This window comes from Arvicola amphibius, chromosome 10, assembly GCF_903992535.2.
Source record: "Arvicola amphibius chromosome 10, mArvAmp1.2, whole genome shotgun sequence".
Lineage (NCBI taxonomy): Eukaryota > Metazoa > Chordata > Mammalia > Rodentia > Cricetidae > Arvicola > Arvicola amphibius.
Window position 1 is genome coordinate 100,991,956 of NC_052056.1, and position 23,998 is coordinate 101,015,953.

A 23,998-nucleotide genomic window follows, 5' to 3' on the forward strand; every position below is an offset into this window, starting at 1 on the left:
CAAGCCATCACCCCCACGCACCCAGACGGTGTCTCGGACCATCTTGGAGATCTTGAGCAGGAGATGCCTGAAGGTTCCGGGCTGGAAACGAGTGGCAGAGTGCTGGATGCAGAGGCAGAGGAGGAAGGCAGGTGTCAGCTTGTAGTCATCACCACCAGGCTCAATCAGCGTCATGATCCTCTGCAGCAGCGTGTCCTCCATGTCGGGCTCAAACTCCAGGAGCAGTGACCGCCGCCGGACCACAACAGGAGGCAAGGAAGGGACCCCACGGGATCTGAGTACCGCGCCACACATCCTACAGCTCTGTGGTGCGGCCCCAAGGCGGGCAATGGCACAGGCAGGCAGCGGCTGGGCCTGCCCAGGGTCCTTGAACAGCAGCAGGTAGTAGAGACCCAGGGAGAGCAGGTCGCCGTGTTGTAGCACCACAGGACTCCTTCCCACTTCGGAGAAGTTGACCGAAACCGACGCCCCGGCGATGGGCTCCAGCACCAGCCTGGCCCCTGCCTGTCCACCTTCTGCGGACTGGTGACGGCGAATTGTGCAGTGCAGAGGCAGGATGTCTGGGGCAGACAGGCTGATGCTGGGTTTGCTGGAGGGTGTGCGCTGGCCCACTGTGTGCCGCTCCCGGCTGAGCACATACACCAGGCTATCCTAAAGAGCAGATAGATGACTTAGGACAGGTATGACATTAGTCATGGCAGCACCAGCACAGCAGTATCCCTGTTCCGGCAGCCACATCTTCCTAGGTTCTGTTCCCAGGACTCCTCATAGCCTGCCACCCACCCCAAGTCACCAGTAACCTGTCACCTTGGCAAGCCTTCCCTGACCACCCCAGCCTATCCCAGCAGACATGGCTTCTCTACACAAAAGAGACCCATCAAGAGACAAGGGCTGACAGCTGCAAGCTGAGGGCTGCAAACTCCCCAAGTCACCCCAAAAGAAAGCATTGTAGTAGACCCTGCACCTCGGTTCTCAGCTCAGCATGGGGCATCTCTTGAGACTGAGCCCAGGAACCCAGAGTGCTGTGAAAAGTACAGAGAACTGAAGGAAAGGGCAAGTGACGACAGCATGTCACCAAAGCTGGCTCCCTGGGAGTCAGATAAAGACATGGCTCTGGGAACTGGGTCTGCTGGCACAGGCCAATCATCTCTGCATTTGGGAAGGAAGCTGAAGCAGAAGGATCACATTCAAGGCCTGCTTGGGTGACAGTGAGTTTCATACCAGCCTGGGCTACATAGAAAGACATTGTTTCAAAAAAGGGGGGAGGGAGAGGAGGGGGATGAGAACAGGCAGCTAGGACAGCACAATTACCAAGTCACAGTTCCCACTGTCACCTGGCCAAGGACAGGCCCACCTCCGCCTTTCTCTCTCTACCTCCCTCCCTCCCTCCCTCCCTTCCTCCCTCCCTCTCTCTCTCTCTCTCTCTCTCTCTCACACACACACACACACACACATGCATGTACACATACACACCACACCACATATCCCTGTCCCAAAGGCCTGAGACAGAAGTTGGAAAGTGGTCTAGCACAGAGACCCAATGTGGGATGAGTTCAGTGAGCACCCTTGTGTGGCTGTTCCCTGCTGGGGCCTGGACAGAGGACACAGGCAGCAAGCGGCCTTGCACCCCACCTCCCATCTCCACAGCATCCTCCCAGCCAGAGGAGAGATCCCACATCTGCCTCTGTTGAGGTAGAGTGAGGCCTGACCTGCAAGTCCTTGGGCTCTAAGGGGCAGTGGTACTGGGAACTAGGAGAGGCTCACATGCTGCTGACTGTAGCCCTGTAACAGCAGCAGGTGCGGGCATTGGTACAGTGAGTACCGCATGGTATCAGGGGTGGGCTCCTCCGGACTCTGGGCCGTGTCAGCTAGTGTGGGTCCTGGACTCAGGCTGGTCTCGCTAACTGTACGGCGCAGTTGGGTCGGTGGGGAGTGTTGGGTGGCCTCAGAAGTGAGGGCTGGTGTTCCCTTGGCGCGGATACGCTGTAGCCTCCGGGCTTGGGCATTTATCCCTGGAACAGAAAGAGTGGAGGCAAAGTGGTCAGAGATCTCAGCACGACTCATTCTCAGATTGTCCAGACTATGAATTTCACTGAGTCACTTGGACACCTGTCATTGCTCTGTCACAAAGGGTTTGGAGATGGTCTAAGGTCTCTGGCCAATGCCCACGTCCTTTGAAAGTTTAGGCATCACCTTGATGATGCAGAAGTCCCAGGAAGGCCTGCCCCAACAGGCAGTCTCAGAGCAGGAAGGCCAGTTTTCCACACTTTGTGGCTCAGAGGCGACCATCACATACCTCAGCCTGTACTATGGCCCCCATCACCAAACCTACAAAACAAGTCCCCCAACACAGCATTGCTCATCCCAGATCACATGTCACCACCACAGGGCCTTGTCCCTGACACACCTGCCCGGTCCTTCCAAGCTCATATGTGGGTCAGGGTAAACTCTTTGGGGATAGGGTATTCTGGCTAGAAGTGATGAAACCAGTCGGTCACTTTCCAAGGTAGAACTGGTCAAGCTGCCAGTCACCTGCTGGTCTGCTTCTGTCACAGCATGGCTGCCACCTTCCGGAGGCCACATGACCTGACAGGCCAGAGTTGGTGCATACATATGAACACACATTTGGGCACAAGAGAATGCAAATATACATTCATCCAAATATACATATGCACATAAATGTATAAATACACATACACAAATAAGTGCATGTAAAATTGTACACAAATATATATGCACACACAAACACACATGAATAAACAAATATAACCACAAGCACCATAAAATACATATATTCATGCAGCTACAAACACACATACAAAAACCCTGAACTTCACACTCTCATGTGCAAGACAAAGGTATAAAAACATAATCACATGTATATGTGCTCCCAGCTCTGTACACATACAGACATTCATAGGCACATGCTGCTGGGAAATAGCATTACACTCCATAAAGCACTTAAAAAACCTCCTGCTTTCAAATACAGGAAATGTTCTCTAAAGTACCACTGCTGGGAAAGCTCCCAGCAGGATGGATGGAACCCTGGGGACCCAGTTCTCTGTTCCCAGCTGATCCTGGCGCTTTCTTCCCTGAGCCCTCTGCTGAGTCCCCTCTATGCAGCTTTGTCCCTATCTGAAGCATCCTTTCTTCCAGCCATTACAAACAAAACCAGACAAAAGCTAGAAGGGGGCCCGGGAACGGCTGTGATGCACACCTTACCGGGAGCTGGTGGTGGAGCTCTGAGCTCTGCCCTTCCTTCCAGAAGGCTGCCTGCGCATCTGCAGCCCGCAGGGGGCCAGGGCTGCAGGATGGAGGCTGGCCAGCCGCAGCGCCAGGCTATGAGGCTGCTCCACCCGCTGCAGAGCCCAGCTGGCCAGCCCAGCAAGAGACAGGTGCCCAGCAGGTGGGGCTGAAGCCCCACCCCTGCCAGGTCTTGCCTTGCCTCACCCTGCCCCCAATCTGTAAAGAATGCCAGATGCTCAGTTTGTCCTCACTGAAGAATCATTGAACCAGATCTAAAAGAAGAAAATACGGTCCAAAATGATGCTCCCCACAAAGCGTTCCCCAAATCCAGGGCTGAGTGGTGGCAGAGGATGCAATTCCCTGGGGACATTCCAGAAGTTCTGGCATTGCAGAAAGCAGCTAAGCTAAAGGTGGCCTCTCCCCTTTAGTTTCCCAGGGCTCTCAGAAGGCCCTGAGGTTCATGTCAGGCTGTCCCACAAGAGACACTAACAGCTGACAGAAATCCGGTCGTTTTGAGAAAAGAGCATTACCCTCTCAGATGTGCCCCTCCTAGCCCTCACCTGTCTAACCTGTCTGTCAAGATCAGTACCAAAGCAGCGAACTCCCTGCTCCCTGCCCCCAGCTTCCCAGGTCCCCTTCCTTAGTTCCCACTAGGCTCAATGAGCTTCCAGCCTGGGACTAGGAATGACGGGCCAGGCTTTCGTTCTGGGTGGCAGTGGTTGGATGTGTGCCCAGGTTCACCAGGAAGCATGCAGGAGCCTGGACAGGTAAGGCGGTGCAGCAGCCATCAGCAGCTTACACCATGGAGACCAGCAAAGCTAGCAGCTCACAGCTGCAGCAGCAATCTCATGCCTCCCTCCTCCTCCGTCTGCTATGGGACAAGGACATGCACTCTGCACCAGCCCTCCCAAAGGGAGCTCGGACTCAGTGTGCAGACGCTGCAGATGACGCTCCAGGGTATAGTGGAAAGAGCATCTGGCAGGAGAGACGCAGTGTTGCTCAATACTACGGGCTTGCAGTTTGCAAGTCCTGTGAACCAGATATGGTTCCTGCTTTGTGAAGAAATGCACACAGGTCATCATTTAATACAGGAAAGGCCCCAGGGGACTCACAGCTCATGGGTGGGATTGAAATGAATGCTGTAATGGGCATGTTGGATTTCACAGGAAGCCTTGTGTAATGTGATAAGACACATGCTTTGTTTTGTTTTGTTTTGTTTGTTTTTTGAAGAGACAGGGTGTCCGTATCATTTTTATTTATTTACTTGTTTATGTATTTTGGTGGTGTGATGTGTACATGTGTATGCATGTGTACATGCACACGAACATGGAGATCAATACTTTGGCTTTGTGAAGTAAGTTCTCTCCTTCTTCATGTGGGCCCCAGAGATCCAACTCAGATCATCAGGCATGGTAATGAGCACCTTAACCCACTGAGCATCTCACTGGTCCTACCTTGTTAGTTTTGGGGGTGGGGGTGGGGGTTGGTTGGTTTGTTTGCTTGCTTGCTTGCTTTTAGACAGAACTTCTCAGGCTTGTAACTTGCCAAACAGGGTAGGCAGTCTGGCCGGCAAGTGATGGGATCCTCCTATTTCTGCCTTCCCAGCACTGGGATGACAGGCACATGCCTGATGTAGGAGGGTCTTCTTTCTATGTGTTGCTTTCATTGGTCAAATAAAGAAACTGCCTTGGCCTTTTGATAGGACAGCAGCTTAGACAGGCGGAGTAGACCTAACAGGATGCTGGGAGAAAGAAAGCAGAGTCAGGCAGACGCCATGGCTCTCCTCTCCGAGATGGATGTAGGTTAGACACATCCCGGTAAGCCACAGTCACGTGGTGATATACAGATTATTAGAAATGGGTTAATTAAGATGTAAGAGCTAGCCAATAAGAGGTTAGAACTAATGGGCCTGGAAGTGTTTAAATGAATACAGTTTCTGTGTTATTGTTTCTGGGGCTAAACTAGCCATGCGGAAGCCGGGCGGGACAAAACGCAGGCCTGCTTGCCCCATCACTACACATGCCTCCATAACTGTTCTTTTTTTCCAATAGGGATCCCAGGGATTGAATTTAGGTCCTCATGCTGGAACATCTCCTCTGCCCCTATCTTACTTTGAGGACAGTTATAAGATTCCCTGACTGCCTCCCTAGCACCAGAATTACAAACCCATACCTCTCTGCATGGCTTTCTTATTTCATCTTTAACAATTCTAAACAAATGTGGCAGATACCAAGGTGTCAGTAAATTTACCTAATTCCCTATGCGTTTCTTTTTAGTTTTTGGTTTTCTGAGATAGGGTCTTATTACACAGATCAGGCCAGACCGGAACTCATCATTTTCCTGCCTCAGTCTCCTGAAGACTGGAATGACAGGCCCGTGCGTCATGCCTGGTTGAGTTTCTTTACTCTTAAAGGCCTTTCTTCAAATGGGCATCATGGAATCTTACTGTTCTAAAGGTCCCTCACTTGTAAGGGACTTTATTTTTCCCTCCTCCAGACAAGTGCACAGGAGACAAGGGCCCAAATCATAGGGTCAGGGAGACTAGTTCTGAGGACCTGTGATTCCTTGAATTCTTAGAAACAGCTGTGGTCACAGCACCCCTGGGTGGGCCCATGAACTTCAGCACTTACACATCAACTCAAAGTACACCCCTGACCAGTGACCTCCCCATGTGGCCTCTGGGCTGAAGGCCAGCAGCGGCCAGCAGGCTAGTATATCTCACAAGTCAATCCTGAAGCAACAGACAGCATTGCTGGGCATCATGGCTGGACACACCCTGAAGCTGGAGAGGGGTTCAGAACTGGTGTCACATGACCTAGGAGGAGCTCTGGGAGTTGGCAGCCAAATGGGCATATGTTCTAGGGCCATACACAGCTGGAGTCTTGGCCAAAAACAAGGTCACTCCAGGTGCCACCTACAGCCAACCAGGGGACTTTGCCAATGTGAGAGAAACAATGAGAAATGCCTCAGAGGAAGCCACCACCGTCCACATCCTCACTCTAGGTAAGTCAAATGGCCTTTCACAGGAGGGCAATTCTGAATGGAAAACTACTCGTTCCAGGTAACCATGCCAGGCCTTGCCATGTGTCAAAGAGGATGGAGACAAAGGAATACAGACACCTGTTCCCCTCTTCTGTCGCAGTGATGTCTGGCCAAGGCTCTCATCTCCTGAGGACCACACCTCTGCTCTGGTATGGCTGAGTTCACAGCAATCAGAGGCCCTGACTCAGTAGATCTCAGGGAAACCTGGGGTATCAGTCACTGCCACATCTGACTGAGGTCTGCAATACACTGTGGTTGGGAAGTCAATGATGGGTGGAGCACAATACATGAGCAGCTCCGTCCTTGGTGGTGGGGATAGGGAGCAGAAGCAGTTCACGAGGCTGAGGAGCAGAAAGCAGAGAGAACAGGCCAGAGCTGGGGGCGGGTCTAACTCCAAAGGCCTGCCCCTACTGGCCTTCCTCCAGCAGAGCACTGCCTCCTAAAGCTTCCACAGTGTTGAAAACAGAGCCACCTTTGGAAACAAGTGTTCAAAGCATGAGCTTGGGCCAGGGAGATAGATGGGTTGGCGGGTAAACACAATTGCCACACCAAGCCTAACTATCTGAGTTTGCTCCCCAGGACCCACAAGGTGGGAAGAAAGAACACACTCTCACAAGCTGTCCTTTTACCTCTACATGTTGCCATGCAGGTGCCTGAGTGGGAATGTACACGCGCGTACACGTGCAAACACAAACACACACACAAACAAACAAGTAGGTAAGTAAATAAATAACTTCGAATAAATGTAAAGATATTTTTCAGATGGGTGTGGTAGCACATGTCTTTAATCCCAGCACTCAGGAAGCAGAGGCAAGCAGATCCCTAAGGGTTCAAGGTTAGCCTGGTGTACATAGAGTGTTCCAGGTTAAACAGGGCCACAGTGAGATTCTATCTCACACACAAAGGGACTTTCTCCCTCAAGTTCAGAGACCTCTGCTGTTCCACAAAGATACTTCCACTGTTCTACCTGATAAATGCTCAGGCTCTTGGTGTGTTCCCCTTCAGGGTACTCAGAAACCTTGTTTTTTTTTTCCACACAAGGACATGCTTAGAGACCCTCCTTGCCCCCAACCTGGCATTTGCTAATCTATGACTTCCCAGATCCAGGAGCAAGATGAACAGGACCCAGTGTTCCATAAGGTCGTGTGTCCATGAGCAAAACGTCCAGGGGACATCTACCCACATAGCTCTGCAGGTCTCCCAGAGGAAACACCTGATCAAGCAGCCAGGAGTGGGAGGAAACAGTGCCTTTGACACCGGAACTCTGGATGAAACAGAAGGGTGCCAAGTACAGCTGGGACAGCGATGTGACACCAGAGTACCCCCAAGGAAAGACCCCAGGAGCGCTTCTCCTGGCCTCCTCTGGACCATCCATCCTATGGCTGCCTGGCCGTCTTCCCTTCCACAGAAGCTGCTGGCTAATGTGTCTCTCTCAGTAGAGATGTGGGGAGCAGGGGTGGGTCAGCACTAACAAGAGCTGGTCACTGTCATCAGAACGACCGCCCTGGAAAGCACAACACAGCTCTTCCTGAACGTCACTTGCTTCCCTCAACATGTCATTCTGTGGTCTGTCCGTTGATCCTGTTTGCCCATCCTTCCCTGGCTGCATGGTTAGAAACAGCACAACCAGGAAGTCCGTCACTATTCCCTCCGTAACGCCCTGAACTCAGATGAGGCTACCACGCTGGTGCTGGGGTTTTTCTAACGTGAGGGAACAGTCTATTTTATAAAGGGCGGCTGTGCCAGCTGGGGACACACTTCAGTAAGCCACAGCTGCTATGGATCCCTGGGTCTGAGTCATCTGTGAGGAGTCTCCCTGTCGCTGGGATACCCTTTTCTAAGACAGCAAAATCGTGGAGCTCTGTCACTAAGAGCAAGCAATCCTTGATGCAAACATCATTTAAAATACAAACTAAACTCCTTTCCAGACACAAGTGGTGATGCGGAGAGACTGAGTTCAAGGCCAGTGTGGGCCACACAGCAAGACTCTTGTCTTAAAAAAAAAAAAAAAAGTGAAAACCACGTGTAGCGATACACACTTTTAATTCCATAACTTGGGGAAGGGAGCAAAGGCAGATGGGTCTCTGTGAGTTCAAGGCCAAACACATCTTTATTAAAAAAAAAAAAAAAGAATGAACAGGGGATGTGACTCCATTGGTAGAGAACTTGCCTAGCATGCAGGAAGCACAGGTTCCATCCCCAGTACAGCATACACTGGGTGTAGTGATCTACAGCTGTAGTCCCAGTCCTGAGGAGGTAGAAGTAGGGCCAGAAGTTTAAGGTCATCCTCAGCTACTTGTGAGCTCAGGGTCAGTACGGGAGTGAGACGGTCTCAAAGCAAAACCAGGAACACTTCTGTTTTTTTTTTTTTTTTTAAAGAATTATTTAGGAATAATGATAAGAACCTCCTTAATACATGATTAGCCTCTCTCTAGGTAATAAATGCAGTTTAAATTTGTTTTTTTGAAACACGGTCTGACAACATAGTTCTGGCTGTTCTGGAACTCATTCTGCTAGGCTTGTTGTTGGATTTTTTTGGGGAACACAGATAACGACACAGAGACTTATTATTAACTATGAAAGCTTGGCCTTTAGCTTAGGCTTTCCCCAACTAGCTCTTATACCTGTTTCTATTAATCTACCTTCTGCCACATGGCATTTAACCTCTCCTCAATTCTGTATGTCAACTCCTTCTGTATCTTGCTGGCATCTCCCTGGAGCCTAGATCCATCCCTAGTTCCTCTCTCTCCCCAAAGTCCTACCTACCCTCACCTGCATAACTACTGATCATTCAGCTCTTTATTAAATCAATCAGGTGCCTCAGGCAGGCAAAGTAACACAGGAATATATCTTTACACAATTTGCTCACATATCTGGCAATGCAGGCTGTCCTCAAACTCAAGAGATCATCTGCCTCTGCCTTCCAAGTGCTGGGATTAAAGGCGTGCACAGCCACCATCACCGCCAGGTGTTTCCTCTGCTCTTAACACAGACAGCTCAGGACTCACTGCCTAGGGAATGGTGCCACCCACAGTGGGCTGGGTTTCACATCAATTAAGGTAATTAAAGACAACCTCCTACAAGCCAACCTAATCCCTCATTGAGACTTTCTCCCCCCTGGTGACTCTAGGTTGTGCCAAGTTGACAAACTAACCAGCACAACAGCGTTTGAGGACTGGATTAACCCGTAGGTGAAAACTGTACAGAAAACTTATCCTGAGGGGCTAGAAAGATGGTTTAGTGGCTCAAAGTGCTTATTCTAGAATGCAGAAAATGCTCTTTATGGCTGAGCACCTCTCCATCCTCACCCCTTCCTCTCTTTCATTAGAGATTTAGTTAGTTAGTGTGCATGAGTGTTTGCCTGGAGGTCAGAAGAAGTTATTGGATCCCCTCAAACTGGAGTTACAGATGGTTGAGAGCCACTTGTGGGTGCTGGATATAGAACCCAGACCTCCTGCATGAGTGATAGCCATTCTGAATCACTAAACCATCTCTCCATACACACCCGTACACACAGGCACACACAACACAAAAGCACACATGTGAAAGGAAAAAGGTGGAATAATCCAAATTCTGTAGGAATTTCTACCGCCAGTAGCTTTTAAGTTACCTGCCCACTTGGGCATGGCCTCTTATATATTTATGCCGATGTAAAACACGCATCCGGCCTCTTTTCTGGCTGTGGGATTTGGTTGCTATTCTCCATTCCAGCAGAGGATTGTGATTTGTGGGTCTACTCCTAAATAAATAACCCTCTATTATTCTCAGTTCTGAGCTAGTGTGGGATTTCTTTTTTTTTAAGATGTATTTATTTATTATGAATACAGTGTTCTGTCTGCATGAATGTGTAAGGCCAGAAGAGGGCACCAGATCTCATTCATCACCAGATGGTTGTGAGCCACCATGTGGTTGCTGGGACTTGAACTCAGGACCTCTGGAAGAACAGACAAGTGCTCTTAACCACTAAGCCATCTCTCCAGCCTGTGGAATTTCTTTTAAGCATCCTTCTTTAACCAAATGGCCACCAACTAGTGAATAGCAAAGAAAGAACTCTACATCCATATGATAGACTACTACTAGCAATGAAAAGAAATCAAATATGGTGCCTTTTGCACATGGATAAGCCTCAAAAATACCAGTGAGGTGGCTCAGTGGGTAGGGATCTTTACTGCCAAGCCCAATGACCTAAATTTGATCCCTAGGATCAGACTAGTGGAAGGAGAGAAAGATTCCTGCAGGTTGTCTTCTGAGCTTCGCATGCACTCTGTAGCACATACACACATAAGTAAATAAATGTAACTATACACATATGTGTGTGTGTGTGTGTGTGTGTGTGTGTTAGCTGAGTGAAAAAAGTCAGATGCAAAAAAAATCACATATAGTGTCATATGATGTATATAAAATGTCCAGAAGGAAGTTAATTTCCAGGTCTGCTGTGCAAACATGAAGACATGGTTTTGATCCCAGAGCTCCATCCCCAGAATCAACATTAAAAAAAAAAAAAAAGCCAGGCATGGTGGTAGGTGAGAAATAGCAGGCCTTGGTAACTGTAGAGTTCCTGGAAGCCACCAAGACAAAGACCCAAAGGTCTCTGCCACTCTAGGCTTTAAAGTTGTACCATCAGCCTTATCGAGGACTGAGGTCCCAGCACCCAAGACCCATTCAGTAACTGAGACGAGCTGATGTTGCCCTCTGCTGCTCATTGCTAATGCTGGAAGTTCAGGAGTGTCTGGGCTTCTGATACTCTATCCTGAGCAGTGATTCTCAACCTGTCGGTCACCATCCCTGTCAAACCTCTATCTCTGAAAAATATTTACATGATTACTCATAACAGTAGCAAAATTAAGAGTTATGAGTAGCAACAAAGTAATTCTATGGTTTGGGGGTCACCACAACATAGGAACTGCATTAAAGGGTCGGAGCATTAGGAAACTTGAGAACAGGCCTAGCTCTCAAGGCTTGCAGCTGTGAGCCGGACCTTGGGGTCTCCAAGGCCTGGCACTGCCAACACTCAAAGAGCTTCTCCTCATCTACTCAGTTCCTCTCCAGGTAGAAAAGGCCTCTACCATCAGCCGAGTAACAGCTACTGATTGTGGTGGTGACTGCAGAAGGCTATGAAGGTGCTCGAAATGCCTTTTAATTAGATACTAAATACAGGCGACTTAAGGGTGTAAAAGATACCTTGTGAGCTGAGGACATATCACATCATAAAAGCTTTTAAAACACGGCAGGTATCATTTTGCTAAGGCAGACCCAGCCTGACAGAAACAAGGAACACAGGCTGCAAGAAGCTGCAACTGATGAAATACTCAGTGTAGGAGCTACAGAGATGCCAGAACTCTGGAGGCAGAGGCAGGAAGGTCTCTGTGAGTTCAAGACCAATCTGTTCTATGTATAGCTCCAGAACAGCCAGAAAACACACACACACACACACACACACACAGTGTCAGGAGTTGCAGAGATGATCCAATGGTTAAAAGCACTTGTTCTTGAGTTCAGTTCTACATGTCTTATAGTCATGTAAAACTCTAACTCCTTCTGACATCTCTGGCCTTCTTGAGCACCTGCAAATATATGGTACAACACACACACACACACACACACACATTAAATCTAAAAGAAAGAAGATAATGTATCTGAACAATTTGGAGAAAGAGAGGAAGAAAGAACAGAGAGAGAGAGAGAACACTGATTTACTGACAAGCAATTTGCCAGGCATGGTGCAACTCATGCATGTAATCCAAGCACTTGGAAGGCTGAAGCGGGAGGAATATCATGAGTTTGAGGCTAGCCTTGGCTGCAGAGTAAGACCCTGTTTCAATTAATTAATTAACTAATTAATGAATTAGGCTCTCCTTGGTGCTAAGTGCCAAGAAAAAGCTGAGAGGCCAAAATAATCATCATCAATTACAAAGAAAATTAAAGTTCAGACAATAGAAAAACATCAACCTTGGTGCCTTAGTTACTGTTTTATGTTACTGTTACTCTTCATGGTGTGAAGAGACACCATGACCAAGGAAGCATTTAGCTAGGAGCTGGCTTATGCTTTCAGAGGGTGCATGGTGCTGGAGCAGTAGCTGAAAGCTTACATCCTGATGTGCAGGCAGGAGGCAGAGAGAACAAGACACCTGGCATGAGCTTTTGAAACTCAAAGCCCACCCCAGTGGCACACCTCCTTCAAAAAGGCTACATTTCCTAATTCTTCCTCAACAGCCTACCAACTGGGAATGAAACATATAAGTATATGAACTATGGGGCCGTTTTCATTCAGACCACCACACCTGGCATATTCCAATCTTCAGTATATAAACAATTAAATACAAACAAAAGCCCTGATGTGCTTATTATTTTGAGGCAGGGTCTCACTATGCAGCCCAGGCTGACCTAAACTCAAGACGTGCCTCAGCCCTGCCCTCTTTGAGAGTATAACGGCCTTGACCTTACTGTGTACGGGGCTGGCCTTGAACCCTGATCCTCCTGCCCCTCCCTTCCAAGTGCTGGGTTCACAGGCTTTTGCCAACACACACAAATGATGGAATCTAACTCGGGGCTTCCTCCGTGATGAGCAAACCACTCTACCAACTGAAAGACATCCCCCACCCCTAAAACCTTGACTTTCAATTGAATTCAAGTCATGAGACACTGAGCAGGGAGAAATAACCAGATGGGGAGGTGCAAACGGCTCATATCACTAGATATGTCTGAAGTTTTAAAACTCAAGAGGGGGCAGGACTACACTAGTTTTAGAAGGTGTACTGGGGACTGAGGAAACAGCTCAGGTGGCAAAGGGCTTGCCTGAAAGAACAGGAGCTGAGTTCAATTTCCAGAACTCAAATACGAAGTGCTGGCCAAGGAAGTGAGTGCTTACAATCCCAACACTGGGAAGGCGGAGACAGGCAGAGGGAGCTTCTGGGCTCACTGCCAGTTGGTAAGGTATAGGCCAGCGAGAGACCCTGTCTCAGAACAAACCAACAAAAAAGGCAGGGGCACCTGAGGAACAACACTTGAGGCTGTCCTCTGACCTCCACATGTACACCCAAGCATGCACACCCAAACACACACATGCACACACATGCACATGTGCACACACGCACCTAGCTCACAGTCGAATGTCATGGACACAGGGAAGGGCAAACTGGGAAGAAGAGAAGGTTGACAGGGAGCCAGGATTCTGTTTCTCCCTGGTCTTAAGCAGCAGTGAGAAAGCACTCCTTTAACTCTGCACATCTGACTGGAGGTGACAGGCTTTATGAGGAGGACATGCTTGTCAACATACTGAGAGACACCGTGAGTGCTCGCGCTGGCAGGATCTACTTTGGTTCCCAGGTACACTCTCCTGCCTCTGAAACTAGGAAGCACCCATGTTCACCTTAAGCTAGGCAGCAGCTGTGACGCTACAGCTCCCCTGGTGTCCGTCCTGAGACAGGTCTGCAACACAGCAGTCATGTGAGGCCGAGGAAGACAAGCAGGGGTTCCAGCTGCTCATTCCCAGAACCTGTGCCTACAGCCGGCACAGGAAAGCTCAAGGGATCCGGGGAACACAGAAAGTCGGCACTTCATGGAGGATGGCACTGGGCCTCTGTGATGGGAAGAGCTCAGTGGTGAAGCTCCTGTCTAGACTCTCCCAGGGAGGGTGATGTGGGCGTGGCTCACTAGTTGAGCACCCACTGAGTTAAAGGCTGGCTTGTGTTCTGTGGCAGAGCAACTGCAAGCCCTGGGAGCTCTCTCTCTCTCTCACACACACACAGACTTTGGACTCCAAACATATTTGACTACTATATACCAGTTTGTGTAAGCTCAAAACTATCTAACACAGAGTAAAACCCATGTGTGAACCCATGTGTGAATCCATATTTAGATTTTAGTAGATTTCCTTCTATTCTCACTCCCTCGCTCTGTAACACAGACTGGTTTAGAACTCACTATGCTGCCCCAGTTGGTTCTGAACAATAACAACAACAGAAAGAGCCACATGTGGCATGTGAGGTGTGTGTGTGAGGTGTGTGTGTGAGGCGGGGGGGGGGGGGCGGGATCTCACTCGGCAGCATCCTCAGAGGGTCTATGTCCCTGCTGAGGTCACTCATGGGTCGTGGAACACAGGAGGAGGCTTTGCTAATAAATCAAGGTCACTTATCTGTGGATCTTAAAATGTGGACTACAGTCTGGTCCTTGTCACAAGTGTTCCTTCTTATCTGCGGGGATTTCTTCAGCAGGTCACAGGGGAGAAGTCGGGGAGCTCCATAAGGAAGGTGGAGAGAAGGACAGAGAGAGAGAGGATGTAGAGAGTCCATGAGTAGAGATGGACATAGGCCTCCAAACAGCAGGAAAGTTAAGTCCCCCACCAACACCTGTACTGACCTGGCCCTGTGTGACCTGGGTGGGGCAGGGGTGAGCCTGTGCCCCGACCCCACCAAGGGAAGAACATGTAGTCTCAAGCTGGTGTTTTCACCATCAAGAATGATTACAGACATGTTAGTATGCAGAAACCATGTGCAGCTGTAACAAGTACCCTGCATGCAGGAGGGTGCTGGAAGTCGGGTGGAGGCTAGAAGCTTGAGGAGCGGGAAAGGAAAGGCCCGTCCTACCCGACAGGCAGTCAGTGGAGATCTTGCTGGTAGCTCTGAGAATGGGAAAAGCAAGCAGACCTCAGAAATGGAGACCAACAATGCTGCCAGTAAAGGCTGGGGGTGGGGGTTGATGGGGTGGGACAGAAATTGCAGGAAGGAAGTCCTTCACAGGCCCAGGCTGGGGGCTCACTGAACTGAGTCCTGAGGGCTGGAGCACAGCTTGGGGCAGATAGAGTGTGTGAGGCTCTAGGTTTAATCCCCTGCAGCCAAAGGAAAAAACAGTAAGAGAAAGGGAGACAGAGAAGGAGGAAATGAGAAAGGGAGGGGGAAGGGGGAGGGGAAGAGGCAGGGGAAGGGACAAAAGGAAGGAGAGGGACTAAGAAAAGGAAAGTGAAGGGTGAGAAGGGGAAAAAGGAGAAGAGGAAGGGGAGGGGAAGAGGCAGAAGAAGAGAGAGGGAAAGGAGCCTGTGGGTGGAAAGTGGATTTGTTAGTGGTGAACCAAGTGCACAGCTGAGGAACTTTCTAGGCACAGTGTGAAAGGTGCTACCAGGTTTCTGCCCTGCTGCTTACAGAAGAAAAGAAGAAACTACCAGGTGGTGGTGGTGCATGCCTTCAATCCCAGCACTTAGGAGGCAGAGGCAGGCGGATCTCTGTAAGTTCGAGACCAGCCTGGTCTACAGAGCTAGTTCCAGGACAGGCTCCAAAGCTACAAAAACCCTGTCTCAAAAAACAACAAAAAAGGGGGGAGGAGGAAGAGGAAAAGGAGGAGGAAGAGGAAGAAGAGGAAGAGGAGGAGGAGGAGGAGGAGGAGGAGGAGGAGGAGGAGGAAGCAGAAGCAGAAGCAGAAGCAGAAGCAGAAGCAGAAGCAGAAGAAGAAGAAGAAGAAGAAGAAGAAGAAGAAGAAGAAGAAGAAGAAGACTAAATCAGAAAAAGACTGTCCCAATATGGCACAGAAGGGAAACCCTGTCTCGAAAAACAAAACAAAATAAATAAATAAATAAATAACCAATATGGCACAGAGACGTCCAGTGAGGGTGTGGACATGCCTGTAATGAAACTGGAGAGACATAAAAAGGCCAAAGGCATGGATAGGGATGAATGTCAGTGCTGGAGCAGGCACAAAGGCCCTACGTTCCACCTCCATCCAACACAGAAAAAACGAGTAAATAAACATTTCCCAGTTCTGGGCCAGAGCTGAAGACAGCTCACCAGTTAAGAACACTGGCTGCTCTTGCAGAGGACCTGAGCTCAGTGCCCAGTACCCAACATCAAATGATTCCAACTGCCTGTACCTCCAGTTCTAGGGGATATGACACCCCCTCCAGTCTCAGTGGGCACCAGACACTCATGTAGTGCATGAACATGCAGGCAAAACATCTATAGATATAAAATAAGAATAAATAAATCTTAAAAAAATAAAGCGCTTCAGAGTACTCAACCTCACAGGAGACTCTTTTAAGGGATGGAGGGGTTCCCACGGATTTTCTCAGACCAGAGAAACTTAAGAGCACTGTTTGCTTGTAGAGGCTAAACACAGAAGGAATGAGCTCAGAAATGTGTGTGGGTGTGGCGTTTGTGTAGTGCAGTGAATTCCCAGGAAATCCCATGGCTCTTGAGAAAACTATCAGTGGAGATTGCCAGGACTGAACAGGTCAGAGGGTATGCAATAAACAGAACCTGACAGGATCCTGGTTGACAAATATGCTGTCACCAAAAAGGATGGGTGTCCCAGAATAGAATGGAGGACCCAGCAGGTGGCTGTCATGAGGGGTGCAGGGGGCAGGGTCAAGAGGTTATCCCCAGTCCTGGAAACTTCACACAAGAACCATGACTGGAGTCTGTCTAGCTGGATTTGAAAATCACATGGGACCCGTGACCCTGTTCTACCTCCCACTTGGCCCTTGCTGACAGTCACTTGTGCCTGTCTGTTGCACTGCAGGCTGGGGGTGCTGGGCAGGCAGTTTGAATTTCGAAGGTCCACAAGGGGTAAAAAACTGTGTCAAAGTGGCTGGAGAATTTGCTGCACTCCCTAAGAATTTCACTTCAAGGGCCGAACGTGTGGGTGCACACCTTTAATCCCAGCACTCAGGAGGTAGAGACAGGAGGATCTCTGTGAGTTGGAGGACAGCCTGGACTACATATTGAGTTCCAGGGCATCCAGAGCTACAGAGACCCTGTCTCAAAAAAACGAAGAACTGCGCTTTATGGATTTTACCCAGAGCCCTCAGCCACACCTCATTTAACTGATTAAGATGGTGAGATTTAGGACTTAAACTGACGGCACTGGATGACCTTGAGGTAGGGTGGGTGCATCTTGCATGTGGAACACAGGTCTGGATCACTGGGGTCCCGCGTTGGATTGTGGTCACCCAATGACTCCACCCTTGAGTATAAGAGAGACCTGAGAAGATGAAGTCATTTCATGATTGTGGTCAGTCGTAGGGCAAAAGAGAGTTCTTCCATTATAAATACATCTGATGGACTGCTGGGATGGGTTAGCAGGTAAGAGACCTGCTGTCGAGCCTGCTGACCTGAATTCAGTCTTCTGAACCCACAGAGCGAAAGGAGAGAACCGGCTAGAGCTGTCCTGACCTGCACATGTGCCACGTCACACACAGAATAATAAATGCTAGTCAGTTCACACTAGATTCACTCAAAGAGAAATTACCCGGGTGATAACTGCCACAAGCAAACACATGAGCCTGCGTGTGCAAGTGAAGGCCAGAGGTCAATTATCAGTATCCTCCACAGTTGCTCTTTTTATTTTCTGAAACATGGGTTTTTGCTAAATCCGGAGCTCACTAATTCAGTTAGCTAGCCAGTTAGCCCTAGGGATCCGCCTGAACGCTGGAATTCTAGACACGTGTTGCCAATACATAGCTTCTACATGGGTGCTAGGGGTCTGCACAGCAAGCACTACACACTGAACCCCTCCCCAAGCCCTAGATGAGCCTCTCAAAAACAGAAAGCAAGCTGAATACTCTGATAATGCAGGGCAATTAATACGGTGGCCCTACAGGCCTGAAGATGCTGGGCCCTTGGGAAAGCTGTATTTAGAAGGGCTCTTGGACTTCAAACTTTTGTGTGTTGTGACAGAGAAGGTGTCATGCCTTTCAGCACTCATTCCTTACACTACAACCCCTGCACCCCTGGGGACACCATTTTCCTGTGCCTACTGCAGACAGGCTGGCCATGTGCAAGTTTCAATTGATGAAGAATGAGGGACGCTCTTGCTGGGATATGCTGAGGGAGGAGGGGAGGACACCCGAGTGGAGAGAGTGATGGCTAAGCTCCACTGCAGCTGGATTCGGAGCCACTTCTGAGTCTGTGAGGGAGATCTCCGACATGTTTAACTGAGGGTAAAGGCAACACTACTCCAGGGCTGGGGAAAAAAGGAGAGAGCAAGCTGAGCGCCGACATTCATCTCTCTCTGCTTCCTGACCGATACAAGGTGAGCAGCTGCCTCCTATTCCAGCTGCCACAGTTAGGTCTTCTCTCATTGCCGTAACGGCCCTGCCATAATGGACTGTCCCTGCACTTGAGACCCCAAATAAACTCTTCCTTAAATTGCTCTGGCTGTTAGTTTTGTCGGCTTGACACAATCCAGAATCCCCTCTGACCATAGCTAGGGTGCTGGTATGGGGGAGGCTCTTGACGGCATTCACAAAGGTGGCAAGACCTGCTCACTCTGAGTGGCACTTTTTCCCACTTGGGGGATCCTGGACTGTATAAAAGTGGATAAAGTGGGGTAGTGAGACTTTTCAGTGGGTAAAGGCACTTGCCACACAAACCATGAGTCACTCTGCCACCATGCACTACCAGCTACGACAGACTTGTATGCCCTGAACCCTAAGCAAGAGGAAATCCTCCAAGTTACTTGTTTTTAAAAATGTCTAAAAGCTGGGTTTTTTTTTTTTTTGGTTTTTCGAGACAGAGTTTAACTGAGCTGTTTTTGTTGTTGTTGCTATTTATGTATGTGTCTATCTGTGAACACCTGTGTAGGTACCCCAGGAGGTCAGGAGGAGGCATGGGATCCCCTGGATCTGGATTTACAGTCAGTTGTGATTCAGTCAGTGTGGGTGCTGGGAATAGAACTCCCCTCCAGAGGAGCAGGAGGCATTCTTAACCATGAGCCACCTCTCCAGCCCCTGAAGCTACCACTTGCCTCTGATCACATCAACATGAAAGTAGCTAATACATGGAGATCTCTGGCCTTTCCCCAAATCACCCTGCCCTTAGCAACCTGAAGAGGAAAGGCGTGAACCAGAGATGTGGGTCCACAGCTGGAACAGCCCAGGGCTCTGGGGGCTGGAAGATCCAGCCGAACAGTCCTGAATGTAGCACCCAGTATGTGAAGAGATCCAGACCCGTTATCAACTCCAGTGATTGATTCCCTGGCCAGCCGCTCCTCTTAGCTCATCTCCAAAGGGCCTGCAAAGCAGCACCTTCAAGAATTGCATTTCTGGGCTGGAGAGATGGCTCAGAGGTTAAGAGAATTGTCTGCTCCTCCAAAGGTCCTGAGTTCAATTCCCAGCAACCACATGGTGGCTCACAACCATCTGTAATGGTGTCTGGTGCCATCTTCTGGCCTGCAGGCATACACACAGACAGAATATTGTATACATAATAAATAAATAAATATAAAAAAAAATTGCATTTCTAACCACAAAACATTCTACACACAAGGGGGTGTTCGCAACTTCCTGAGATTAAAAAAACAAAACAAAACCCTGTTGCACCTACCACCCACCGTAAACATGACCCCTGCGGTCTGCTACTCTCCCACCCCTCTTCTCAAAAGGCAACCAGCTGAAGTCGTACTGACATTTTTAATTGCACTAATCCCTGTGATGGTCACTGTGTGTCGACTTAACAGAATCCAGAAATCACCTGGGAGATGGGCCCCTGATCTTATGTTAAGCGAGGTAGGAAGACCGGCCCACTGTGGGTGGCACCATTCCCTGGCTGAGATCTTGGACTGTAGACATGGAGAAAGGGAGCCAAGTAGCAGTTTACATTCACAGGTCTCTATTTTCTGCCGATGAAGTGTGCTTGTCTGTCTCCTGCTCCTGCCTCCGTGCCTTCCTTTTGAACCGGAAGCCAAAATATCCCTTTTCTCCCTTGGATTGCTTTGTAAGGTATTTTATCACAGCACAGAAAGAAATGACTACAATGGCTTTTGATCTTTGGTCTGTTTTGAGACAGGGTCTAGCTAAGGTGTCCAGGCTGCCCTGCAGCTTGCTAAAATTGCCCAGGCTGGATTTGGGCTTGGAATCTTTTGGGATCTTTTGCTTCAGCTTCCTGAGTGTTGGGATTCCGGGTAAGAACCAAGGCACCAGTCATGTTACACAGTGAAACTCTGAGTTCTTCTGCTTTACACCGTATTTAAACCTTACATAAATCACACCACACTTTACATATTTTGGGAGGATTTGCTTTCTTTCTCAGCATGACCATCCATCTTTATCTTCATAGGAGTGCATGAAGCCATGACTTGTTTGATGTCATATATTTAGATTCTTACTCCCTAGTCCTTCCCCACTGACTGTTCTGCGCACTGTTTCTAACTTGGCTATCACCTATCAAGAGTGCACTTGTCTCTTGGTTACTATCAGACAAGTCTTGGACTTTTCTGATACTATGCCATTTAAAGGAAAGTACCGTTTTTTACTGCTGATAACAAGAGTGTGTAGAGTCCTCGGGGAAATGATCAATCACCCAGATGAAGCATATCAGCACCCACATTGTGATGCAGAGATCTCTGAGAGTAAAAAAAAAAAGTAGAACTTCATGTTTGGGCCTTCAGCGAAATGCCCATGCTATTGTCTATTGTAGCTGTTTATTGAGAAGAGCTCAGGCTGTAGCCCAGGCTGGCCTCGAACTCTGGATCTTCCTATCTCCACCTTGAGTGCGGGGATCAGAGGCATACATCACCACACATGGCTTTAAATTTTTTTCTTATTTCTGTGTGTATCTGGGGTAGGTGGAGAGAGAGATGTATGTGTGTGAATGTGGGTACACTTGTACCCATTAGAACACAGATATAGAGGGAATCTGTTCTCTGCCTCCACAGTAGATTCCAGGGATCGAACAAGAATCATCAGGCTTTGACAGCAAGTGCCTTTACCTTCTGAGCCATCTTGCCAACCCTGACTAATTACTGATTTCTAACTTATACCGCAGTCATATGTTAATACTTAGAAGTAGGTTGACTCTTACTTTCTGACTTATCACGGACTTTTCACATGCCCAGTAGTTACCTGAGGATGGTGTGCACTGGCCAGCTGTTGAATAAGAGGGATCTATGATAAATGTCCATTGGATTATCGTGATGAACTTGCTGGGGATGGGGACAGTGATAAATCCAGCCCAAGCCATCTGCTGCTGTTAGCGGTCTCTTCGCTCTGCAGGGCAGTTAAGCAGTTGTGACAGAGACCATACGGCTTCCCAAAGCTGGAACTATTCACTGGCCAGCCCTTCCTCGGAAAAGTTCAGCAGCCATGACACTAGGCTGCCCACAGGCTTGGTGTTAATTAAACACTGATTTTAAATGTTGTGCAATAATGGCATACTTTGAAATCTGTTAAGTTTTGTTTGCTATTTTCCTTTGGAGCTAAGAAATCTGGGGAAAGCATGTCATAAAGCACCCTGCTTTCCTATCACGGTCTCTTCCAACATTATTTTGGGGCCCTCCTGTCCCTGTCACCATGCCAGTTTCTTCTCACTTGCATTTCATGTTTGAATTTTCATGTCCTCATATTCTGAGTACAGTTCTTCAACCTCAGCAGCGGTGCCCCCGCCCCATACTTAAGATCATCTCCATTTGGCTGCAGCTCCTCCTCCTCCTAGATACTCCTCTCTTCCTAGATACTCCTCTCCTCCACGCTGACAATCTTCACTTACGCAGCTGTGGCTCCTTCTCTATGACAACATCCACTTATGCGGTCTATCCCCACCCTCATCATACTCCTTCAGGTCTCAATAAGCAGACGGGTCACCAACTCCCAAGCTCCAGTCATCATCTTCCTCATTCGCCAAGGGCTGGACTTACAGCCATGGCACTGCACTTACAGGCATTACCACCATGCCTCGCTTCCCGTCTTCCCTGTGAAAGTTTTTCCTGAGTTGACATTTGAACCCTTTGCGTGTCCTCCACAGGGACGATACCCTGAGCTCTCCATAAAGTCGGAAAAGTCACCAGCCCCACCACCTCTTTCAGAACAGTGAAGAAGTTCTGGGCCCGGGGACACAGCTCAATGGTGGAGCACTAGCCTTGTGCATTCATGGCCTTGGGTTCCATCCCCAGACCTAAAAAAAAAAAGCAAAAATAAAAATAAAGAAGAACATCTGAATTCTTACATCAGACTTAAACATTTGGCCAGTGTTATAGTTCCAGGTTGTTTGGCATTTATTTTTATTGTGTTTGTAATGGAGAAATACATTATCTGCTTTCAAAATAGTGCTCGAAAATACAAGGAGTACAGATACCACGTAACAGCAAACTCCAGGCAGGAGACACTACGCACATCACATGAAAAAATAGTCTGGTATTCACGTAATAAAAACTAGACTTTGAAAGTCCCAAGTTTCCAGCTTGGTTTTAAAAAAGAGAGATAGTTACACAAAACATTTAATAAACAAATTTTCCAATGTGTAAACAAATTGAGGAGACTAAATTTGTGCCTGGCAGTCTCAACCAGACACCATGGCGTGGCTATCTGAAATGCTGACGCCATGTGCTTTCCACCTGCCTTATTGTACTGGTGGGAGGGCAAGGTGAACTTGCACAGGGCGAAGGTGTGAAAGAGATTTGGTAGTCAAGGTATCAGAAGGTCTCAATCACTGCATAGCTTAAAAGGAAAAAGACTATATTCAACACTGAAAATTTTTCTAGAAAGACAAAGGTAGGGTAAACAATTTTGGTTTGACATGGGATAAAATGGGCAGAACAGAAAAGAACAAAGTCTTAGAGGGATGGGAAGGGACAAATCCGGCTGCCTGGAGAATCTGTTTGCTGTGTCTAGATTAAGAAGATTAAGCTATCACTCAACAATAGCCATTGGTCCTCATGGTTCCTACTTATGGGGATTCTGTTGCTTTATTGAGAATCAGCCTTTTAACTTTGTGTATTCCTAATATTTGGAAAGAGTAGAAAGCTGACTAGGTGTCGAGTGCTTTGTGAAAATTATTCTGTATGACTGTACACACACAATCTGATAAATTCTGGTACTGCATTAAGAAATAAAACATAGCTTAAGGTTCTTGGAGTAAAAATGCCTTTTTGCCTACATATTTAAAACTGGAAACCAGTTTTCTTCCAGTGCAGATATTCTGTGATACAAAAAATCTCACATCTCTGGTGATCAAGAAACAGCGATCAACAGTATGTTTCAGACAAAACACTGACCCAAGTTTTCCTGAGATATAAGCCATGGATTCAGAATCTGGTGTTTTGTGCCATACGGTCACAGAACTTTTGGATTCACATCATGGTTTGGTTATTAATATTCTGGATTTTTAAGATACAACATGCATACATGCTTATTGCAAAAATAAGAGGATGAAGGCAAAAGGTTTTTTGTTTGAGGACAAATGATTAAGGACAAAAGAATGTGGAACTGAGGAAATACCTCATCCCTGATTACACATTCTCCCAAAAATTCTAGATAAAACTCATATACCATTTCTTGATCATGTCTCACAGAAACCAAATACTTAGTAATTATGGTTTTGTTGTCAAATAAATGCCCAAGGAGTTGACATTCCATTTTAAAGGTGCAGCCACCTCCTGAGAACTGAGATATATTACTACAAAAACAGCATGCAATTTTAAGATTAGTAAAGAAACCTTTTCAGGGAGGAAAAAACATGAAAATTCATCAAAATGGAAAGTCAAAAATTAGTTCTACTCCTAATGGAAAAATTACCATAAAGTGCATCACTAAAATGAGGGGTTCTGATAGTTTATGTTGGACCAAACATAAATCCAATACTAATGTCAGTCATGGATAGAAATGAATACAGCTGGAAGGGATTTTCCTCTTTTTGAATAGCAGTCCTTTGAAATTAGAACTGCTAGTGACATGTTGACAATCTGAGGCATGTGTAAAAGTACTTCTGGTTTTGAATGCTAATCTGGAATT

General features: G+C 47.9%; 1 protein-coding gene across 1 annotated transcript in view; it reads right to left on the reverse strand.

Annotated features, from left to right (window-relative positions):
• Radil (Rap associating with DIL domain) overlaps positions 1–23,998 on the reverse strand; it is a 65,749-nt gene that overhangs the window by 23,678 nt on the left and 18,073 nt on the right. The window contains exons 3-4 of the mRNA XM_038345722.1: positions 1,765–2,012; positions 22–651 (exon numbers count right to left, since the gene is read on the reverse strand). Coding sequence (XP_038201650.1) covers positions 22–651; positions 1,765–2,012 — 878 coding nt within the window. The remainder of the gene's footprint in view (positions 1–21; positions 652–1,764; positions 2,013–23,998) is intronic.